Below are 24,225 nucleotides of genomic sequence, written 5' to 3' on the forward strand. Positions count from 1 at the left end.
ACACATGCGGTTGTGGATTACAGCGGTGGATACACAAGGCTGTCTGACTTACGCGTTTCTTGCCGGATCCCCCGGCACTTCCTCAGAGTCAGTATAGATCACATGACTCGAGACTTAAATAGCTAAAGTGATTTGCATCCGTGTTAGAAGTACAAGTGCATTTGAATTATCAGTGTAATTAACATTCAGGTGTAATTAACATTCAGGTGTATAAAAATTCATTATTATAAACAGTGCATATTACTTTTGTATATTTGTATAATATCTCAAGGCAAACAATTAAATTGTTATTATGTTAATATTTAATGAGAATAAAAATAGTAAATAATGACCAAAAGCAAGTGATATAAATTATTTGTTGAAAAATAAAAACATAATGAAAATATCTGTGTTTCTCAATCGCCTTATTCGGATCAATGATGTTATAGTAAACTGTGTATTTAAATATTTAAAAACACTAAATGCACATTGGCATGGCTATAAAAACATATGCACATAACTATAAAGATAATTATGTTACCTATGAGGACTAATTTTGTTACTGTATTGAATAGAGTTACATTTTTCGTTTATATTAATGTATCCTTTTAATCTAGTTGCTGTCACTCATATTGAGCAATAGGAAACAATTGTAACTTCTTAACTATTTTTTATTTATTTTTTACTATCCAAAGTCAATTGCAGAGCAGGAAATTTTTTTTTATTGATTTGATTAAAGTATCCTTATATTTTTTTGTTCTGCTATAATCTCTTTTTGTATATGTATATCCAGTTATATGTCTATGAATTTTCATTGTTATTAATTTGTTAATTATTAACTGTACATATATACATATATACATATACACATACTTATATATATATATATCAGCCTATAGTAAGCTAGAACAAAAGATCAATTGTATATCATATTGTATATCGTTCAGTCCATTTCTATTAATTATGTTGATTTTCAAACAGTCAAACCATTAGAATAAATTGAACCAACGGTATTACAATATGGTAGACAATATGGAAAAATATTTTTAAGAAATTGATTGATTTTTTATTGATTCATTTGGGTTAGTCAAAATATCTGGGAAATATGGTGTTGTTCACAATGAGATAATAATATGTGAAAGAAACCCATTACACACCGACTCCTTATAGAGAGTAGTCAATATATAAAAGCCAAGCACACACTATCATCTTAAAAAATACTTTATGTCTCCTTCTTTGTTAAGTCCTTTCGGTTTCACAGTATTCAGGGTCAGTATCCAATGGAATTCTCTCTTAGTAAGTTTTTCCTCTAAATCTCCTTTCCTCTTGCCTAGTTTAATGCACTCAATTGCTTGGAAAGTTATATATTGCTCATTTGCCTGATGTTTTTCTATTACATGCTCGGCTATTGCTGATGAAATATCCCTTCTATTTATGCAGGCTAGATGTTCTAATATACGATCTTTCAATCTCCTAGCAGTTTTACCTACATATTGTTGTCCACACTTACACGTGGCCAGATATATGACATTCATAGTTTTGCAATTTACATACATCTTATTTTTATAGTATTTTTTTGTATTAGTACTCTGAAATTGATCTGATTTGTTAATAAAGCGGCAGCACTTACATATGTTCGCTCCACACCTGTAGGTGCCCACAACTTTCATCCAATTGCTGTTATCTACCTTGTTAATATCTGGTAACATACTAGGTGCCACTTTGTCCCTAAGATTAGGGCTACGTCGATATACTATCTGTGGTCTTTTAAGGTCCAGATTGGATAGTATAGGGTCACTATCAAGTATGGACCAATGTTTGTAAATTATATTCTGTATTTGTTTTGCCTCTGTACTGAATGTTGTTATAAATCTTACCCTTCGGTTTTTCTGTTCATTTCTGCTATTTTTTGATGTTTTTAACAAATCCATTCTATTTTTTGTTATTGCATTTTCATAGGCTTTTTTTACACAGTCTGTTTCATAGCCCCTTGATATAAGTCTGTCCCAGAGTTCCATTGATCTCTGGTGAAAGGTGTCCCAAGTGGTACAGTTCCTTCTTAATCGGATGAACTGACCAGTCGGTACACCTCTCAGCAGTGGTTCTGGATGGCTGCTCTGTCTGTGTAATAATGAATTCCTACTTATAGTTTTCCTATAGACATCAGTAAGAATATGTGACTCTTTAGTCGTAAATTGTATATCAAGAAAATCCATAGTTAGTTGATCACTCTTATAGGTAAACTGTATATTATTATTATTACAATAATCTACAAAACTTGTTAGTTGTTGTTCATCCCCATCCCAAATGATGATCAAATCATCGATATAGCGATAGTATCTTTTAATATATTTCTTGTAGGGATTGTTCTCAGCATATATGTGATGTGTCTCAAACCACCCCATAAAGAGGTTGGCATAGGATGGGGCAAATTTTGCCCCCATCGCTGTGCCACACCTCTGTAAATAATACTGCCCATCAAACATAAAATAATTATGTTTTAGTAGATAGTCTACTGCATCAAGTATATATTGGTTCTGTTGTGGGTTGTATAATTTTGCCTCATTTAACCAGAAATATAAAGCATGTAAGCCATCTTGATGTAATATAGATGAGTATAGGGCTGAAACGTCCATTGTTACCCAGGTGTACCCCTCATTCCATTCCATGTCAGTTAATTTGCTGATCGCATCTCCACTATCTCTCAAATATGAGAATACTGTCTACTCTACACTGAATACCGGCGGGAAGTGGCCGGCGTGGCCGGCGTCTCGTACGGGCTGCGACCAGGAAAGCACAGCGCTACTGGGTGAGCTCCGATGCGGATCGCATCATTCTTTATATAATTAATGGGGTTGCCAAGTCAGAAAAAGCTAGCAGGTGTGGGTGAGCATTTCGATAATAGTGATTATAACATGGTCTCCTTTGAGATTATGTTGCAGAGGCAACTCTATAAGGGAGTAACTGAAACACTAAACACTTTTAGACGTGCAAACGTTGTCAGTATAAGGGCATCTCTGCAACATATTAAGTGGGAAATGCTTTTCAAACACTGAACAAAAATGGGACGTCTTTTTAAAATGCTGCTTAATAAATACACATCAGTATATTCACCTTGTAAGCAAGCTTGTTGCAAAACAAAACTGTGTGGTGTTGAGGTGGGTATTGCAGCAAGCAGCAAAAAGAATCCAAAATTATTTTTTAAATATGTAAATAGTAACAAAAATAAAGCAGGAAGGGGTGGGACCCTTAATATCAGAGGGGGGGGGGTCAGCTTGTTGATGAGAACAGAAAAAAAGCGGAGATTCTGAACTATTTTTCATCTTTTCCTTCTTAATAGTCCCATAGAGGAAATCTACAATAAAGTGAAAACGTCCCCCAGTTCTAGTTTGCTTAAGGGCTTCTCAGAATGTCTGAGGAAAATAAAGAGAAAGCATTGCCAGCAATGTTAAATGTTAGAGTCTTGGATGTCTTTGAACACTGAGGGGATACATACAGTCTTTATATTACCAAATCTTTTTTTAAGGAAATGTAATTTAGATAAAATAATGTTATAAACTGTTTTTTTGTCACAGTCTGCATGGCGCCACCAAAATTGAGTTAGTCAAAGCAGTAGTTGCATGAATACATATCAGGAGTTAGAATAAACATATGCTCCACAAAATCAAAATAAAGAAGACCATTGTCCTTAACGAACTAGCATCTGAGTTATGTTTTTATATAGAATTGGAAGTATTTTATTGGAGTAAACACTAGTGCAACTGATCGGTCATGTGTTTATGTTTTTAATAAATTTAATAAAGTTCAAAAATCCTGCTTTTCTTTTGTGTGGGTGCTGTTCATGTACACTGTTTGTATATTAAAATATTCTCCCCTCCTCCCAGTGGTTAACAGCATGACTCCTAAAATGACTTCACATATCACATGCAACTGACTAGGATGCACAAACTTATCTTGTTACTATGGGTTTTGCAGGGCAATAAATGTCTTACAGAGATCTTTAATTTCGTTTATCTGTAAACAACAATAAAATCAGTTGATAGTGTGTTAAAAAAGTGAATAAAGCTCAAAATGCACACAAAATGCATTGGGAACACTACACATTCTATTCCAAATCAAAACATGAAGAAAAATGTATCAAATTTGTGTTAATCCTTTACAGAATGTGAAGAAAAGGGAATTTTAGGCAGTGAAGAATGCAGTGTCTGCATTCTTCTTTACAAACTCAAACATTCACTGTATAAAATATTTCAAGATTTTGCTTTCCTTTGAATCACTGAACTAATATTTAGTTATATAAGCAGTGTTTCTGAACTGCTGCACATCTGTGTTACATGGAGTCAATGAACTTCTGGCACCTGTTACATTCCTCAATTCTTCTGCATTTCTTGGGTTTGTCTCAGAAACATCATTTTTGATGTCAACCCAACAGGTTTTCTATTGGTTTACGGTCTAGAGATTAGGCTGACCACTCCATAACGTCAATTTTGTTGGTCTGGAACCAAGATATTGCTCATTCATTTTAAAAAATAGAAAATTTGTTCAGTTTAGACAGTGAATGTTTGAGTTTGTAAAGAGAAAATGCAGACATTGGAACAGTCTAACATTCCATTTTCTTCACTTTCTGTAAAGGAATAACACAAATTTGATATATTTTTCTTCATGTTGATTTGCAGTGTTCCCAATAAATTTGCGTTTGGAAATAAAAGCTATTTATAAGGACAACTGTATGTTAATAGGTGCCATTAGCTATTTTGTCTTTTTATTTGTTACCTCCTCTCTTACGTGTCATATTGTCCTCCTAATCAGTTTGTTGCAAAACAATCACAGTTGGGATGTAGCCTTAAGGTCAGAGATCCAAATGACAAGGTCAGAGATCCAAATGACACAAAAAGACAATACAGGTAATAGGTCGCATACCTTATACCTTATTACTATATATAGCACAGAACAAATGAAAATTAAAAAAAAACAGCCAGTTTATTGGTATGTAATGTAGGAGAAAGGAGAATCCAGCGATGAATGCAAAAAGTCTTTCATGTTTCTGGATCTGATATTTTACATATCAAGGCCATTCTGCACTGAAATGAAAACTGTATAACTGCCAAAAATCATTGCAAGTCATGGAAGAAAATAATTAACTCATGCAGTGTTCTAACTGGAAAAAAACCATGGTTTGGAAAAATAGCCTGTTTGAAAACCAGGTGAGCATTCCACCAGCAGTTTTTATGTCTGTGTTCCACTATCAAGGCTTCCTGGGAAGTTTTTCTTGAGCCGTACAAATAAAAAACATAAAACAGATGAAATTGTTATACTGAGAACAGAGAGACATGATGAATTTTCAGCCAGCAAATGACATGTTTCTATCCAAACTATGACCTTTATTTCACCACAGTCCTTTATTATCCATTTCAAAGACCTGCAGAGAAAAAATGTACATTTCTGTCTAAATAAAAAAAAAATATAAAAGATGATGAAATGGTCCATATTGAAAGCACTTTGTTTTTTCAGCTATATTCCTCATTCCAGGGGTGACTTGCCACAAGTCTCATGTCTATAGCTGCAAGACAGAGAAAAAGACTTAGAGCATACTGTATTTATAAAATCAAAATTAAAGGAGAAGTAAAGGTTCTGGGCCCTTCCATAAACCACAATGACTGAACCAGGATACATTCTAGAAGACAGCTGAACAACCACGTTCAAATTACCCAGGGCTGGTGTGATTTTTTTTCAATGGAACTGCACACACTAGTCTGGGACACAAGATTTAACTTAGTGGTATTGTCACACCTCAGTGTTTATAAAGTTAAAATATGACTGTGAAGCAGCAAAAAAAAACATGTAGCCAGCATACACTAAATATTACATGGGGGCGTGCCCCTCTGTAATTGTAATCACTTACCCAATACCCTGGGTGGTATTGCTGTCAACAGAACTGCACTTGGCCCAGGTTACTTTTCAGAGAACACCACAGAGCGGTCCTCTTCCCATATCTTCTTTCTTTGCACGGGTATGCACGCACAGTAGAGTGAAAAGCCAAACTTAAACAAACAAAAAAAAAAACTGGCTTTATTTCACTATTCTGTAAATGCATTGGCCCTGGTATTTTGAAGGACGAAAAAGAGGATTGATCTGTGGTGCTTGCTGAAGAAGAACGCCAGAAGAGGGCAGTTTTCTGCTAAAAGGAGTGGTCTGGGGTGATTACAATCATTGGGGGGTGTCCATTGTTCCATCTTAACCTATGCTTTTTGTGTTGTGTTTAAGAAGTATTGCTTTTATTTTAAAATCCTCTAAAATTACTCTAAACAGCACTGAGAATAACATACCCTTCTCCCTTATATTTTCTACTTAATTTCTCTCTTAAAAGCAGCTGAACTGCAGCTCTTTTAGCTACGTCCATGTCTAGAGTAAAGCTCTGCTCCCTGAGCTCTCCTCCTCTCTTCAACTATAAAGACTTCAAATCGGTGCCTCCTGGGCATGCTCACTACCGCTGCTCCAAAGGGAAAGAAAGAAAGCTCAGGGGGCGGAGCTTCATGCTAGATAAGGAAATAGCTAAAAGATATGCAGTTCAGCTGCTTGTATCAGAAAAACAAAATAAAACGAAATGAGGGGAAAAGGAATGTTATCCTGGGGGCAGATTAGAGTAACCGTAGAGAGATAAAATAATAAAGGTTTACTTTAATCTACAGCATAAAAAATGAGTCATTTGTAATGCAGTAGTCATTATATATGAAATATTCATTCTATAAATTTGCGGCTTGAAAGAAATACTATATGTTTTAAACATTAATTATCTATATACAAGCAAAAATTGACAAAGATGTGCTTACCTGAAAAAGCTGATGATTACCACGTGGGATCTGGTTCTTGTTTTATTGTTAAGTCTTGTGTGTCTGTTGAGTCTAGGTAGATAAAATATACAGTGTTTATCAGTATAAAGCAAAGGTGAACTCGGAATAGAACTGTCACAGGTGGTCTAAATAGAATGAATACTTTAATAAACAGGGAGCAATGCAATGACGCCACAAGCAAGAAAAAAAAGAAACAATAGGTAAGGGAGAGAAGAACAGGGGCAGGGTAAAGAAAAATCCCTCACAATTTCATTGTAGCCCTCAGGTACCAGTACTATCTTGATATAAAAAGATGGGTAAATAGCAGGACTAGGCAATAAAAAAAAAGAGAAAAGTCCATACCATTCACTGTGGACAGCCCTAAGATCATCACAACAAATCCAGGACAGTTAAAAAGAATGTGAAAAAAGAGGAAACACTTTGAAAATATTATGGGTGAATGACATCTTATCAGAGGTGGATAACGACTAAATAGGTCCATGACCCCAGCAGAACTGGAATGTGTTCCACTGCACATCCTTATCCTGAAACAGGTGTCACGCTTATTTTAAGAAAATCTGTTTGGCTTTTCCTGAACCCCGGTGTGAATTATGCTGAATCTAATAACATTTTAAAAAAGCCTTAAAATGTTGCAGTGGGGACCTATAAATTCTAGTTATCCCATCATGGGAAGCTTTCCCCACTTTCTTTACGATATAAACATTTACTTTAAAAAGTGCTATACAAATACACAACTTTATTTTATGATAAAAAGTATCATAAAAATAAAAGAAATGACTTTAAAATATTACCTTCTACTGTAGATTCTTCTGTTTTGCTTCTATCAGCTTTTTTGTAAAGACAGAAAACATATATCTGACAAGAATGCTTATTAATAAACAAACAATACATCTAAACTGTCAAGGTATTTTGTGTCAAGGGCAGCTCTAATGGTACATCAAATTTGATCTTTGCACCCTGTTTCTAAATGAACTCACATCATGCAGAATCTAACAGAAAGCATATAGTAGTATCATGGTAGATGACAGGTGTACAAGCCCTATACTACTGTAACTAAGATTAGCATACCAAATAGAAACTCATTGAACAGCACCTCCTTTCATTTATAGCCAGTAGGGTTGTTGTTAGGTTGTTCTCCTTTAAATTAACCTTTAGTATGATGTAATACATACTATGTGCCTTGAGCATTGGGCTAGTGCCACAAGTCTCAGATTGTCGAGTTGTGGATAGACCCTATGCTTTTAAAAAGCTTCTTCATGTCCCTGCACCCAAAACCACTGGGGCAGCCCAGGTCCAGGCACGCAGGAGTAGATTTCAGTGCCAAAACACATACTTGAGCTTTTCCATGCCAAAATCCGCTCCATGTGCCTGCTCCCTGGCCAATGCATTGGCTCTGGGTGCATGTACATCAAAAAAGCTTGTAGGGGCTAGGGTAATTTGAGTGCTAGCAAACAGATTGCTGAAGTTGCAAAGTGGAGAGCTGCTGAATAAAAAGCTAAATAACTCGTAAACAATAAAAAATTAAATCAATTGCACATTGTCTCAGAATATCACTCAGAATACCACAGCTTTCAAACAGTTAAAAAGAGACAGAAAGCAAATCAGAATCCTGTCTTTTGTTTCTGCTATCAGAACACGATTTTCGGCAAAAAACATGTGTTTTTGTGCCAAAGCAGTGGCAAAACAACAAGTTCCTTCACGGGATTTGCAAAATAATATCCAGGGTCTCACTTTACACATTTTGTCACTTCAGAGTCTGAAAACCAATATTTTCATTTTTTATATATATATATATATATATATATATATATATATATATATATATATATATATATATATATATATATATATATATATATTGTGCTTTTCGAGCAACAATTCGAAAAAAAGTTGCACGATCGAATATGTTGCACAAATTTGTCGCAACTTTTCCCTTATGTATTTTTTTAGGCCATTCGTACTTGAATTTGTTTCTGTTTCTAAACTAGAAAAATTTGTAGCAAATGTAAAAACAAAATGCCATACATAAACCTCTTACCATTTTCTGCTGACTTTCCAGATTCACTTTCTTCTGGAACTTCTGGAATGAAAAACAAGCACATAATACATATCTATAGTTTTGTTCTCTTACCTTCAACCTGAAGTTGATTTTCTTTGTGACATGGTTAGAATTGCTCTATGAAGAAGCAGCCAGGGGCGTAACTACCGGGGGAGCAGGGGTGCAACTGGGCCAGGGCCCGCACCCCCGCAGGGCCTCCCCGGCAGATTGCACGCGATGCAGCCGGCTGGATTTGGCTGCAGCCGTAGAGAAAAATCACACGGACGAGGGGGGGGCAGGCCCAGCTGCACTGCCCACACCATGGCCCGCCCCCACCTAGCTCCGTTACCGGAAGAAGCTATATAAAAAGCAAACCATACTCAAACTTCACATATGACAGTAGCCATGTAAATATTAATGCCTAGGGTTGGGTCCTACAAGGTACTGTGCAGACATATCTGACCCTGCTTTACATTAACTTTTAAATAGCCCAGAGGATTAAAAAAATACATCCAAAGCCGTTTGAAATTTGGATGAAGACTCAGCACATTTGGACCAATCTCCAATCTGGAAGTGCTGCAATTAAGCAGGCTGATGTAGAGTATGGCAGAAAAAAAGTCTGGGCACAATTGCTTATCACTGTCTGCAAATATGATTCATGCTGTGCAAAAGAGTGGGATGAAAAAACAAGGCTTAAGCAGTAGCACTTTATGTTACATTAGTCTGCATTTTATAATTTTAACTATATTGCAGAAATGGATTTCCTTTGGGCCACACTTCTTCCTGGTTTCATCACTGCTCCAATTTACCAAAATTAAGGCCCTGGTACCAGACTTGTACATCTACCCCCATTAAAGGAAATACTTTGGAAGAACTAGGTATTATTATATATTCTTCATACTTACGGTTGTTTAGTACCAGCCCTGGAAAAGGCCTATTAGAAAAAAAAATAAAAAAACAAAACACCATTAAAATACTCACTGCAATGAAATGGAAAGAAACGGCTGCATTTATACTTCAGATCCTTACATTGGCTGACCTCTAAAATCATTCTAGTACATTATTCAGCAACTCACTGACAAGCAACTCAAGCTTAACAAGGAAGGTTGGGAGATATAGCTCAGCATTAGCTGGAGAACCACTGATTGTTTAGTAATTCTGGACAGTCTTTCTCTCTCTAGAGAGGGCTACTCTCCTATGCAGATGTAAAATTAAAAATAGTAATCTACCTTCTTGCTCCATCGAACTTAGCTTAGATACTTGTATAACTTAATTCATAAAGCAATGCTAGGATAGGCTGTGCTGTGCAATCTTATACATACAAAAGTTACATGTAAAATATCAGTAATGACAGTTAAAAAAAGAAGAACAAAAAACACATTTTTTTCCAGTTGATGTTTGTATTTGTTGATCCACTTCTTATATTATTCTTGGTAACAAATACCCTATGAGAAAGCTTTTCATTCTATAGCTAAAGAGCCATGAATAACATTGGACCTGGAATAACATTGGACCTGTGGTTATCTTCCTGTGTAAGAACTAAAAACATTGTATCCTACAGAGCTTATCGGTTATATTCTGTGTAAATGTCATTTTTTTCCTTATTCAAATTGAATGGCTGCCCCAATTGCTATACTGTAGCCTATTTATAAATACTAGAGTATTACCTCTGAAGCAAACATGCAATTGTTGTTGGCTTCAGGAACACTATGTTTAAATGCATATAAAACCCTTTCGTTTCTTGGTGTCACTGCTGATCCTTTAAAGAAAAATGTATTGTTGTCTATTTTAAGCAGCCAATTAATAAAGCTGTGCAAAATGGTGTATTTGTAAAACTGTGTACGCCATCAATTGAGATTCCTGAAATCATTTAATAAAACTAATAAAGGTGTGCATTTTCATCAATTTCAATCTCTGTAATTAATGCCATTACTCTACACCACCTTTGAGATGAAGCATGGTTTATTTATACAAATAACAAATACACCAATGCACAAAACATCTTGATAAATATGCACATGAGTTTTGGGGTACATTATTCAAACCTTTTAGGCTGGAGGTTCACATTTACTTTTATTTAAATAAATTGAATGACATCCTGGAGAAGATTTGGAGTAGGTGCCAAAATGTAGTATGCTATCACCTTTATGAGAACGTGCAATGACAGGGGCCTTAATAACAAGATGGAATACAATTCTAGATTTTCCATAGTGTTTACCTTATAACTGTAAACTTAATAAATTCAGCTGAATCCAGAATCTTACGCATAGAACTCATTTCAAGGTAACTGGGGGCTTTGAATGAAACTCCCGGTGGCATTCCATCCACGACGACACACCCTGGGTTGGTTGTAATTTTTCTGTAAGGGACTTTTACTGGAAAGGTCATGCCAATGGCTTCTCCTATAGAATATAACAAAATTAATACAAAGTCTTAACATTTTTTTTTAAAATTCCAGATTGTATGTGTTTAGTTTAGCCAAAAAATAATACATATAACATGCATGATCCTATACAGATAAGTGAATACATAGGTATGCATTTGGTGTACCGTTATAGATGGGGGAAATTTAACACTTTCATGGTCCTTTTATGGCTGTCAGCTTACCAAACTTCCTACTGAATATCTCATTGACTTGCTCTCGCAGCTGTCGGGCTTTGTCTACTTTAACTGTTTTTTCATTGTCTGCATCTGGAACAGAATAAGAAACTGCATGCCATGACAATGTATATAGAACTTGTGTTTTTATATATATATATATATATATATATATATATATATATATATATATATATATATATATATATATATATATATATATATATATATATATATATATATATGAAAAATAAATTGCAAACATTTCACAATAATAGCTAATAATGTTATTATCGAATATTGTACTTATGTGATTCAACCTTTTTTATACCCCAGAAATAATGAAAATTACATCTAACCTGGAATTGTCACTTGGATTATATTTAGATCTTCAAGTCCAGAAGCTGTAAGTGCATTGTTATGAGTTCCGGTCCTTTCTATGAGAAAAGAAGAACGATATGAAAGCAATGGTGAACTCAGCGGGGGTCATTTATATGGTTCGCGCAGTGCATATTTTTCAGAAATGGTTGTATTGCCCGTGTTTTTTCCTGAACAATAAAGTATTGCACTGCTGTGCCTGTCTTTCTGAATTCGCATTGTGCAAAAATATTCCCAAATGGCTCGCAAATGAGTTGGGTGTTGGCATGAATGAGGCCACTGTACGAGGTCATTGTGCGTTTAAAGTAGTGTTAACAGTAATTAAATTCGCACCAAAGTCTTGGCGTAACTCAAACACAGAAGAAGGGCCATTTATAAATTTGGCTCAGGGCAGATGTGTTCGTTCAGTGAATATATTTGCCTTGAGCATGGCTATATTTATAAAGCTGAATAAGAAATTTGAATTTTTGAATTTTATTTGCACTGCAAATGTCCACAAAATTTGTTCTCAATGCGAAATCACAAAAAACTGAGTGATGGCTACAGCAGTGCAATACTTTAGAGGTCAGGAAAAAAACATGGGCAATGCAATAATTTGTGAATAAATATGCACCGTGCAAACTTTATATATGACCCCCAGAGTGGTTGCATAAATATTCGCAAATTATGCCCTATTTAAAAAGCCCTTATGGACACTGGACGTGCGAACAAAAATCTGCAATTCTGTTTGCACTTTAAATACTCCGCTCTTATCCAGCTTTATAAATATAACCATGCGCTGGGCAAATATGTTCACGAAAGTTTATAAATGAGCCCCATTGTATTTAATACAACTAGCCTTAGAAATGCAGTAAGTAAGCAACAGATAGGGCTTTTCAGTGTAAAGTTTCCTTTATAAAACTAAACAATGAGATAAATGAAATAGGATTTTTTAAACGTTATTAGTTTTTCTACCCTTCCTCCTCAATCCCTGTAATCAGCAGTTATGCTGGCCATGAATGCAGACTTTAATTCAAGCTCAACCGGAATTGCCAAATTCCAAGCTATGTTTCGCATTCTTACATTTGGCTAGCTTGCAGTAATACATGGCTGATATGATAAATCAGATATTTTTTTCCCTTGCCAGTATTAGTTGAATTACCACAGCAGAGTAAGAGAAGAATTTATGCAAGAAAGTAGCGCATACTATCCACATCAGTGGTTGAGGAATATGGATGAGAAGTGCATTTTATTTCAGGCTGCAATCAAATAAACAATCTTCAAAAATCTACCACAGATTAGGGACCATCAATATTCAATATCAATATTCTGTAAAACATATAGGCACGGGTTAGCATAATGTTCTGTTAATGGGCTAAAGAGAACAAGGAAAGGTTCTCAAATGAATTCATGTTTGCATGGCTCTTTGCAATACATTGTTCAAATGTCACATACTCTTCAATCTTCTCATGATAATTTAGTCAAAGGCTATGGAATTTTCTTACATTCATCAGTACGGTAGCATTAACTTGTTAGAATGAACATGGTTTTGAAGATAAACCAAAGGTTCCCTGTCTGGAATAATGTTTTAAAAGAAAATACAGTAAATGTTTGCATTTTCACATGCGCTTACCAAGCTTATATTAAACCACAACTTACTTGGTGTAAAGTTTGGAGGTTGTTCTTTGGCAGTATTTTCAATCATTTCAGGTCTAACAAAACAAAACAAAACTATACTTTTAAAAGATTAGGGTACCTCACTCACTTAATATTTTGTTACAGTTGCAAATATGCCTTCACTAGATTACAGGGACGTTTAAATGGAGTTTTAAATGTATGATGTCCACATGTGAAATGAAATGGTTGGTCTTGCCAATGTCCTTTTTTTATATTTTTAAACAAAACATACAGTACATAAAATAAGAGAATGAAAAGAGCTGTTAGGTCAAAGAGCAATTTTTCTGGTGGAGTATCGGAAAGATCCGCTCGTTTGGTGATGTTGCCAGACGAGCGGATCTCTTTGTGTATGGCCAGCTTAAAGGTAGCCATAGACGTAACAATTACAATCTTTCTTGGAAAAGATCTTTCCAAGGAAGAATGTTCGTTTCAATACACACGTGTAGAGCTGAATCGTCAGATATACAGGTAGAAACAATAGAATTCTGCCTGTATCTGACAATTCAGCAATAACAATGGACGATGTTTGGGTCCCTTCAAAGGCATCCGATCAAAATTTTCAGTCCAGCCCAATCTACGAGCCGACTGATATCCAAGTCTTCTGCTGATATCGGTCGGCTCTTTTCTCACCATACACTACCAAATATTGTTCGAAAATACGTGTGTCTATGGCCACCTTAAGAGTGCACAGATCATCTGCCATTGATCTGCATCATAAAGGAGTTGAACACAAATCCTTTTATACCTCCAAACAATTCTTCCTCAGGCAGATAAGCAAATTAGCTGATCAATGACCTAAAATAATCATAAAAGGTTATATCATCATCATTTATTTATATAGCGCTGTCAAGATACGCAGTGCTTTATATGTAAACAACTTCCCTGGTAATTGCTCCTAAGAGAGTTATCAACCAAGTAAACACCACCAACATTGGAGCAGCGATCTAGGTTGGTAACTAGAACCTTCCACTCTCAGTCAGTTTGGAGGGGGCCTGCATACGGAGTTTTCTTATCAAAGAACAAACATTGTCTACTCTGTGCTGCTTTCAGGGAAGTAACTGAGCCTTGTGTTAATTTCATGAGTGAAGCTGGCTATACATTGAAAGACCTGCTCGTTTGGCGTCCTTAATATGCTTTCCTTGATATGACCAATTTGAGCTATTGGCCCATCCAAATTGTTCTGGTGAAGCAGCTGGCTGCTCTGTCCCCCTTTTGGTTTTCTGATACATTTATTTAGAAGCAATTACAAGAGAAATGGTTAACATAACATGTATTAAAGGAACAGTTCAGTGTGAAAATAAAAACTGGGTAAATAGATAGGCTGTGGAGTTCTATGGTGATTTATGATGATTTAGCCTGTTCCATTATGCTTTAATATGGCCATGAAACTCCTTGGTGACTTCTAATATTTAATAATTCCCTATATACATGAACATTTGCTTGGGTGTTATGCAAAATAACAATCATTTTTGATAAATTATTGTAGTACTTTCAGGTCTTACTTTTTTATAACAAATTTAATTTTAGCCCTGTTTCTGAGAATCTTCTCCAGTCTAGGGATGCCGAACGTGGACGGCCGGCGGAAGGGAACACCCTCAGGAAGTCCTTCCACATAGAAATCTTCTGGGTATGATTCAAACAATGCAAATGGAACCTTACAACGCTCATTAAGGCCAAGCGCCTCCCCTAAAAAAAATATACAATGTTCAGTTAGGGCCTATTTACTAACAATCGCATATTGATTTTTTTTTTACAAATCTCAAAAAATGTGTGTTTTTTTTCTATATTTATAAAAAGCTCTAAAAATGTAAGATGTATAAAGTGTAAAAACCATGAAAACCTCTAACCCACAACTTTGCCAAGTAAAAGTTGTTGAGGTGCTATAGAAGTCAATGGGAGCTACGCTGATCTTATTGGACCTCTTTAAATCATTTCAGACTTTGAGGTTTTCAAATTTTTTCTTTCCTAGAAATTGTTAGAATAACATGAATTTTTAGAGGTTTTTGTACTTTTTTACTGTGCCGTTCAGCGATTTTTCATTGTTACTTTTTATATTCGGATGTTTTACTAAATTCAATTACAATTGTGGTTTTACAGTTTGTGAGTTTAGTCATGGTTTCAAAAAACTCTAAAACCACTAAAACCTGACCTTTAATAAATAAGCCTCTTACACTTGATTTGCTGTCAGCCTGTGCATAGACCACTACACTAATTTGAGCTTTTGTTGGTGTAAATGTTGGTCTATGATTTAACAGAAAAAATGAAAAAGGATATTCTGGTCCATGTAATTCCCATCTCAACATTATCTGACAAATGGCGGTTTCTAATTAATATCAACCATTTTCAAACATACTGTAGAAATAATTGTAGCATGTATAAACTTTAGATACAGATCTTCGCAATAACATCAAAACTGTGGATTAATCATACCTTAGGGTTAATGTTTATTCACTTATTGATTTACATTAAATGCCAACCAATTTCTGAACTCTTTGTCCTTTCACTTTAGGGACCTGTCCTGGGTGGAACTTACAGTTTACTTAGTAACAAATATATTCTATTTTTTCAGGAAAAAAAAAAGATTTTGCATACTGCTTCAACTTTTGCCCAATTCCCTTTCTCTAACAAGATATTTATTTTGTTGTATTATTAAAAAATATGTATGCATTTTTGCTTTTTTCAGCAGTTAATCAATGTTCACAACTGACAATATGCTCTCTGTAAAAACAATACACGGCCGGCATATTATGTAAATAAGCTGACCCCATAATCCATATATTTTTAAAAGTGTGCATTACAAATCCGGAATGTTTAAATACCGTATATATCTTTCTACTCAAAAAAAAAGTGTAAATCTGGGTTGTGGTTTTAAAGAAATTTTTGAACATTGCCTCTAAACATGCACTTTGCCACATTATATTATTATATCCTAGTTAGGCCCACAAATAAAAATTATTTTGAAGGCCATGGATAGCTTTTAACACTCTATATGCATGGGATAGCAATGCTGGCGGGTAATATTTGTAGGTATTATAGAAGACAAATGTGTTCCATCTGTATGCTTTTGTCTAGAGCCTGAGTTGATTGCACCCCAGCAGCCACATTTTCTCTGCTTTGCTGGAAGAGTAGAATCTATAATCTGTAAAATTCTGATTCCTTTTGGTTTTGTTTTCTTGATCTAAAGATCTTACATTCTATGATCTATGACACTTAAAATGGTTAGTAACTTTCTAGTCTATCATATAGCAGCACAAAATGGATATTTTCCATGACAAATGGTTAGGCCAACAGCATTGTGAGCCCTTCTTACATACATTATTTGCAGTTTAGGTCATGGCACTCTACTCCAGCCTAAGTTAATGAAGTACACTAGGATATCATTAACAAGCAATGATGTCATTGATATATTACAGTATGTGTGGTCCTGGATGAAAATAGTAAACACTATCACTTACCACATTTCTCATCAAACAGGGCTTCAACTCTTTGTTTTAGGTCTGTTATTTTGGCATTCCATGCCTCTGTGTGAAAAAACAGATCAAATATACTATTATTTTATATGAAAATAAAGCTACCAGTGATAGAACATGTTTATCACAAGAAGTCAAGCATTACAACTGCACTTGATCCCCAGGAATCAACACTACATTTAAATTGCAAGTATAGGAAAGAAAACTACCACAAGAGAAGACTGAATCCTACATGAAGGGGTTAAGGCATATGTATGGATAGTCAGACAGGAATAAAGGGACAATATACACTTGTGCTTGATTTTAGCTGAATACATAGGGCCTGATTTGGAAATGTAGTCTGGAAACATCATTTTTATATAGAATGTATTAGAATGCTCCTTTAAAATATATTAAATTTATGGTTATTTGTGGCATACTGTAATTGTCTGGGGTAGCAAGGAAAATCTAACGGAGAGGCCAGGGTGTGCAGGTGGGTATATCACTCAGTGTTTCAGGATTCCCCTGTTTAGTTTAATGGAAGCCACATGAGGCAACTCTGTGTGATTTCCAAATGGCTAAGAAAAGATAGGCATCATCCTTGATATACTTTTATGAATGCAATCCATATACAGTAGAACCCAGATTTTAGGTATTCCTGACAGTTTTTTTCCCCATTCCCAAACAGGCAAATAGTCTTTTCCTTTCCGAGCTTTTAGGACTTCTTGGACTTTAGGCCTTTTTGATGTGGTTCACTGGATAACATAAAAGCGTGGTATGTAATTAATATGACCTGAAATAATGGCATAAATAGCCTAAAGTTTACTCTTACCAAAAGAAAATTCTCTTCCCCGAGGTTTAAAAGGCAAACTGTAACCAGGAGTCTGGGCAGGTGGAGTCTGTATGATATTTTGTGAGATATCACCTGTGAAAGAAAAAAAATAAATTCTCTGTGTTTGGCCAGCTTTATGAAATGTAAAATCTAATAGTTGTACTCTACAAACTACATCCACATATTAGAATTAACATTGCACATTAATATAAGTAACTTGACAATTGATCATATTTTTCCTGAAATATTACAATAATGCAACGAGAAATCACACTACAAACGGTCTTATTTCAAAGATGTACTCTTATAAACAATTATGCTAAGACATGTGCGTTGCCAACATGTGCGGGTTTTGGGTGGACAAGAGCCCAGACTAGAAGTAGGTGACAGAAGAGGTCGGTGGTGAGCACCCTCCACCCATGCCTTGTCTGCTTATCCCTGTTGTCTACAGATCAATTATTTTGCTATTTGAACAGCTTTAAGTTTCACCAAAAAAAAGAATTAACCAAATTCATGAAGATAATAACACACTGACAGAATTCATAGAGTTAAAATTAACACATTTTCTTAGGGCATCTATGAGAAATTTCTATAGACTTAATGATAAAACAAATTAAGGGTCAATGTCACCTGTAGAGAATTCTTTAATAAGAGAGAATGTAGAAAGATTCCCACTGAAACACACAATATGCCCAAAGGTTTGATTTTTCTGTCAACACTGAAATACATTTTTTATCCCGACCTATGATAAATCAGTTCCTAATTGTTCTAGTCACATCCTTGAAATATGTTTTTATTTCTAATGAAGTTCCACCATTTTACTAATGATTTTGAGTCTGAAACAAAAGAATTTATGAGACAGTCTGTAAAGGGCTACCAAAATGTGGTGCCACTATATAACAGATATTCATAATAACAATTAAATATTGAACATTCCATAATTAATCTTTCAGTGTAAATCAATTAAATAAATATAATAAAAATAAAGATAAAATAATTTAAAAGGATATTTAAATAAACAAAACAATGTTCAACATTTAAATAGTAACCTAAGACAATTTGCACTTGTTTTTTAATGATTCAACATCTGCTCTGCAGCCGACACCTTTGAAATGTCATGTGTCCCACTTATCCTAGATATCAGACAGTAATGTAAATGATAGGCTGGAGACAAAGATAAAGAACAGAATGCCTGAACTATAAAATAAGGAACTATTTAGCATTTTAAATTTCAGGCTGGAGTGTAAATACATATAAAACAGAAGAAGAAGAATTGCAAGTCACCTCAGAATATTAATGTCTGCATCAAAGTAAGAATTAATTCGAATGCAAATGTCCCTTTATTATAGTGTGGCAATTAACAGAACAAAACGACCACATTGTTGAAATCTTACCATCAACTGCTGCATCGGGTGGCTTAATTCCAGGATTGCCTCTGTTCTCTGTAAATTGTGATGCTTGGGGGGGGGAAGAAATAAATTATACATTGCCTACTGGTTTTAACAAAAGATTTTTATCATGACTGCTAGAGAATATACAAGATGGGAGCACCTCCCATTACTGCCACTCTACAACCCAAAAATACTGCATTTCATTTCAATAAGTCTTGCTTGCTTAAAAAATAAAATGTGGTGTGTGCTAATTATGACAAAGAATAAACCAAACTGGCCCCTAAGTGTGTTCATAGAGTTAACAAGAGACATTGGATCTGTTATCCAGGATGCTCAGGAGCTGGGGATTTCCGAATAACAGATCTTTCTGTAATTTGGATCATCATACCTTAAATCTAGAAAATTAAGTAAACATTAATTAAACCCTGGTTCTGCTTCTATAAGGTTTCATTTTAGTTTTAGCTACTTTTGCTTCAAAATTTTATCTTAGTTGGGATCAAGTACATGGTACTGTTTTATTATTAAAGAGAAAAAGGAAATTGTTTTTGGAGAATGGGTTTCTGGATAATGGATCCCATACCTGTATCATAAAACCAGGCCTTGAATATGCATTCTCCTGCACTAAGCACACTTCAGCAAAACTGTCACATTAGAATGTACATTAGAATGATTGGCCATTCTTGTGCCTTAGGGTAAATAATAATTATACATGACATGCATTCGGTAAATTCAATAGATACAAGTCCATAAATATATACTTCATAGTGCTATTCCAAACACATTTCTTACTGTACTTTTCATTAATCCCACCAATCCCTTTACTTCTAATGTCTCTCTGTGTTCTGATGATGTGCCATTTAAATCTCTTACATGATATTTAGACTGAATAATGAAAAATTCTTACCATTAATATTTATTTTGTCAACCAATTCAGAAGGAATGTGTTCTGCAACCAGATGAGGTCTACAAAGTAAACAGAACACATTGCTGCAATCAAGTTTTTTTCCCTATTTCTGAAATGATTCATATTTTGTAACTATTGTATACAAATAAATGTTATAATATCTCAAATTTAGTAAATAGTTTCCTCAGCTTAAAGGGGCTGTTCATAAATATAGAGCTTCCATCTAGGCCACTCCATATAAACACAACATATTATTTGCCTGTGTATATGGTAAACTGATAGGCCTGCCAGACTGAAAATATGTTCATGTCTCTAGGCCCCATTGTATATCAGATCAACCTGGTTTGGCTCAGCAAATGGATGGCGAATTTGGGCCCAGATGCACTTGTTTGGTAACCTCACCAAAGCAGCCCAACTTCCTTACATTAAAGGAGAAGGAAAAGCTTGCAGCACTTGGGGATGCACCCCCAAGTGATTGTAGTTACTTACCTGAAACCCCGGGCCAGTGCTCCTATCAGCAGAAAACTGCACCGGCCCGGGGTTATACCAGTGAGCACCATGGAGCGATCTTCTTCCATCTTCCTCCTTCGCGCAGCTGTGCATGCGCAATAGAACGAAAAGCCGAACTTAAACTAAAAAGTTGCCTATTTCGTTCCAAAGACGGAAGTGTATCTGTCTGTGGTGCTCACTGGTATAACCGGGCGGTGCAGTTTTCTGCTGATAGGAGCACCGACCCGGGGTTTCAGGTAAGTAACTACATTTGGCACCCCCAAGTGCTGCAGGCCTTTCCTTCTCCTTTAATGTAATATTAACGCGGCAGCGGCATAACTCGATATTACTGGGCCCCACAGCAAATTTATTTTAGGGTCTCCAAAATATCCAGAGGTACAGTCAGTGACAGTTGCACAATGTTTACAAATGCTCAATCTGAATAGTGTGCGGACAAACAGCATTTCCCTTGCTTTGAATCAGTGATGGGTAATTAGGCCACTGCTGTTCTCCATTGGAGGTGGTTCCAATACACTGCATGTGCCACAGCCCTATTGGCCTTTTCTACTATCCATGGGAGAAAAGAGGAATAAAAGAATCTGCTATCCCTACAAGTACAACGAGTGATAATGAATTTATTTTTTGCTGCTGCTGCCTACCCTCTGTATAACCCAGACATTATTAAAAAAAAAAAAAAGTAGAAAGGATATTTCATTGGAGAGATGAATTGAACTAAAATCACCCCACTCAACAAAAACAGATGTAGTAAAAAAATAGAAAATTGAAAACCATAGAACATTTCTTTTGTGTTGTATTAAAATGTTTCACATACTTCTTAACTATAAATTTAATTTTTGCACTTCCTCGAACAATTCTCTCTAGCCGTGGGATCCCAAACCATGTGGGGCTCCGGAAGGGAATTCCTTCAGGCAATCCTTCAACATACAGGAATTCTGGGTTACATTCAAATACTGGGTAAGGGACTTTAACTACTTCAGGGAGTCCCAGTGCTTGTGCTGAAAGAGATATTGTGTCTGTTAAAAAGGAAGTAATGCAGAACTGCAATATGAAAACAACTTTGCATTAGAGAGGTTTTTTTTTTTTTTTACAGGCAGTACATCTTATTCCTACTTTTACACTTCTAAAAGAGATTCAGTACAGGGTTTTACTACATCCTCCTTCCTACAGTCTCTCTTACTACATGTGAACTTACTGTATATAAGATCTGTGTACTTATAAATACTTTTTTTTTATTTATTATGTTACTGGTCCTTCCTGCATGTACTTTTATATACTGTATAGCACTGCATGTCCTAATAGCGATTTAAAAATAAATTATTCATACATACATATGTATACTGATGTGGTTAAAACGATTGCAGAGAACCTCAATTTTACATGAACTGATTTTAAGTTTTCCCTCATTGTTCACCATTTATGTGGCCCCACAATTATATAATGCATAATGAATTTCCCTGATTTTACATTTTCTCTGAATTTTTTTTCTGGTCCCAAAACATAATATGTGGATTGTCTTGTACATTCAACACATTATGGATCTGCTTTAATGTACAGATCCAAAAATTAGGTTCATTATCAAAATGCATGGGAGCTGAGGTTATATGGATAAGAGGTCTTTCCATAAAACCACCAACCAACCATCATCATCATCATCATCAATTACATGGTACTGTCTTTACTATTATATAGAAAATGTCTAGTTGATCTCTCCAGTAAACAATAATAACAAAATAAAACCAAAGGGTATGTGTTATTGGATCAGGGTAAAACTTACCAAATTTTGTACTGAAGATTTCCTCTACCTGCTTTCTTAATTTAGTAATCCTCATATTCCAGTCTTCTTTCACTAAAGGCAAAAAACATTAAATTGTCTTTAATGTGGATTTCTTTTTCTTAAGGGAATCTGTACATAACTTTCTAATAGTTAACCAAGTAGCTACATTCTGCCACCAAAGATATACTTTTCTGGATACGTTAATTAACATACCTCCTGAATCTGTTCTGTTTTGGATTGTTTCGACAGACTGTGACAGCAATTCTGGTCTGTGTGGGAGAAAAACAAGATAGTGACTATGTATTGCATAAGGACTGCACAAATACCTGAACGGTCAGTATTTTACTACATTATAAGTTAATAATGCTTTATTACCATTATGCATTTTGGTTCAGATGGTTTTACATACCACCACAACAACAGAACACTATCATTACCCTAAGACTCAATAATTATTTTATATACATATGTAAAATGTTACATAGTTGACTTGGGTTGAAAAATGACCAAAGTCAATCAAGTTCAATCCCTCCAAATGAAACCCAGTGCACATACACACATTACCACGATCCCTCCATACACTTAAACATTAGCTATATATATATATTGAATAAAGTACAATAAGTCACCAAGGAGTTCCATGACCATATAAAACATATACAGGTCATGGAACTCCAAGGTTACTTCAAATATCCTCATATTTTCCAACACGGGGTACTTTACTTATTATAATACACTAGTTTTAGGTCATGTGACAAAAATGACATCACTAAGCTCCATTTATAACTGATGACATCACTAAGAGCCATTTACATGGTGGATATAATTTTCAGGAGATATTCATGGTTTTTGTGTATATATATATGAAAGTTCTTTCCCACTAAAGGGGTGCGGTACAAAAAAGCCTTTCATTGAAAAAAAGATCTCTTGCTATCTGTCTATAATGCCCTCTAATTTTCCTAAATAGAGTAATCATGTCCACACGCAAGTGTCTTTTCTTCCAGAGATGACAACCTCAACCATGACAGTCTACCCTTGTTATACCCAATAGGTATGCAATAAAAAATACACCTGCATTCAATTAATAATAAAAAATAATAATGTGATATTCAAAGTTTCATTCATCTGAAGAATTAAGAAAATATTTTGGTTTAGAAACTCAGTGGTTTACAGCAGCTTTCTAAACTTGTATTCATTCATGACAAAGTGCTGGATTGTGATCAATTAGGACTGTATGGCAATCCAGGCTACCACAATGCCAAAGCCTGTATCTCATGGACTCATATTACGTAAAGGTATAGGCTATATTGTAAATATAAATCTTTTGCATATACCGTTTTTCTAAAACATAACTAATGTGGCTTGCTGAAAGAGTCAAAAATACACAACACTCGCTAGTATGTTAAGCAGGCAAAGCTTAACTTTTGTATCTCCAGAATACATTGGTTAATAGACTTACTTTTTAATCACAAATTTGATCCTGTTCCCAACCTGAATAATCTTTTCCAGTCTTGGAATTCCATACCAGGAAGGGCTACGAAAAGGGATATTATCAGGCAACCCTTCCACATACATTTCAGCTGGGTTTGCTTCAAATTTCTGATATGGCACAGCTAGAGCCTCTGTTCTGCCTAAGGCCTCACCTAAAGAAATAAAAAAAAAATGCATAATTGTCATGGCACGGTACAGATGACTGAATGTCAAAGTTTGTAAGGTTAATACAAAAAAAGTATCTTTCTTCTAATTAATAGTATCTTAGCCAGTACCTAGAAAGCTCCAAATTACAGGAAGGCTGTCTGCCATAGAGTCCATTTCAAGCAAATAATTCTAATTTTTAAAATGCTTTCCTTTTTTTCTGTAATAAT

At 35.1% G+C, this 24,225-nt stretch overlaps 1 protein-coding gene across 3 annotated transcripts in view; it reads right to left on the bottom strand.

The window, feature by feature from the left end:
* Positions 1-4,940: 4,940 nt before the first annotated feature.
* The window catches only part of gtf2i.S (general transcription factor IIi S homeolog), a 41,891-nt gene continuing 22,606 nt past the window's right edge, over positions 4,941-24,225 (bottom strand). For 2 of the 3 annotated variants that reach the window (XM_018248225.2, XM_018248224.2), the window contains exons 17-34: positions 23,820-24,003; positions 22,574-22,629; positions 22,361-22,432; positions 21,398-21,581; positions 20,077-20,135; positions 19,176-19,238; positions 17,782-17,874; positions 16,956-17,021; positions 15,003-15,186; positions 13,483-13,535; positions 11,826-11,903; positions 11,476-11,559; positions 11,087-11,270; positions 9,774-9,802; positions 8,869-8,910; positions 7,622-7,657; positions 6,810-6,881; positions 4,941-5,539 (exon numbers count right to left, since the gene is read on the bottom strand). In XM_018248225.2, the coding sequence (XP_018103714.1) occupies positions 6,826-6,881; positions 7,622-7,657; positions 8,869-8,910; positions 9,774-9,802; positions 11,087-11,270; positions 11,476-11,559; positions 11,826-11,903; positions 13,483-13,535; positions 15,003-15,186; positions 16,956-17,021; positions 17,782-17,874; positions 19,176-19,238; positions 20,077-20,135; positions 21,398-21,581; positions 22,361-22,432; positions 22,574-22,629; positions 23,820-24,003 (1,523 nt within the window). In that variant the 3' untranslated portion in view covers positions 4,941-5,539; positions 6,810-6,825. 3 annotated transcript variants of the gene reach the window in all.

Source organism: Xenopus laevis, chromosome 2S, assembly GCF_017654675.1.
Source record: "Xenopus laevis strain J_2021 chromosome 2S, Xenopus_laevis_v10.1, whole genome shotgun sequence".
Classification (NCBI taxonomy): Eukaryota; Metazoa; Chordata; class Amphibia; order Anura; family Pipidae; genus Xenopus; species Xenopus laevis.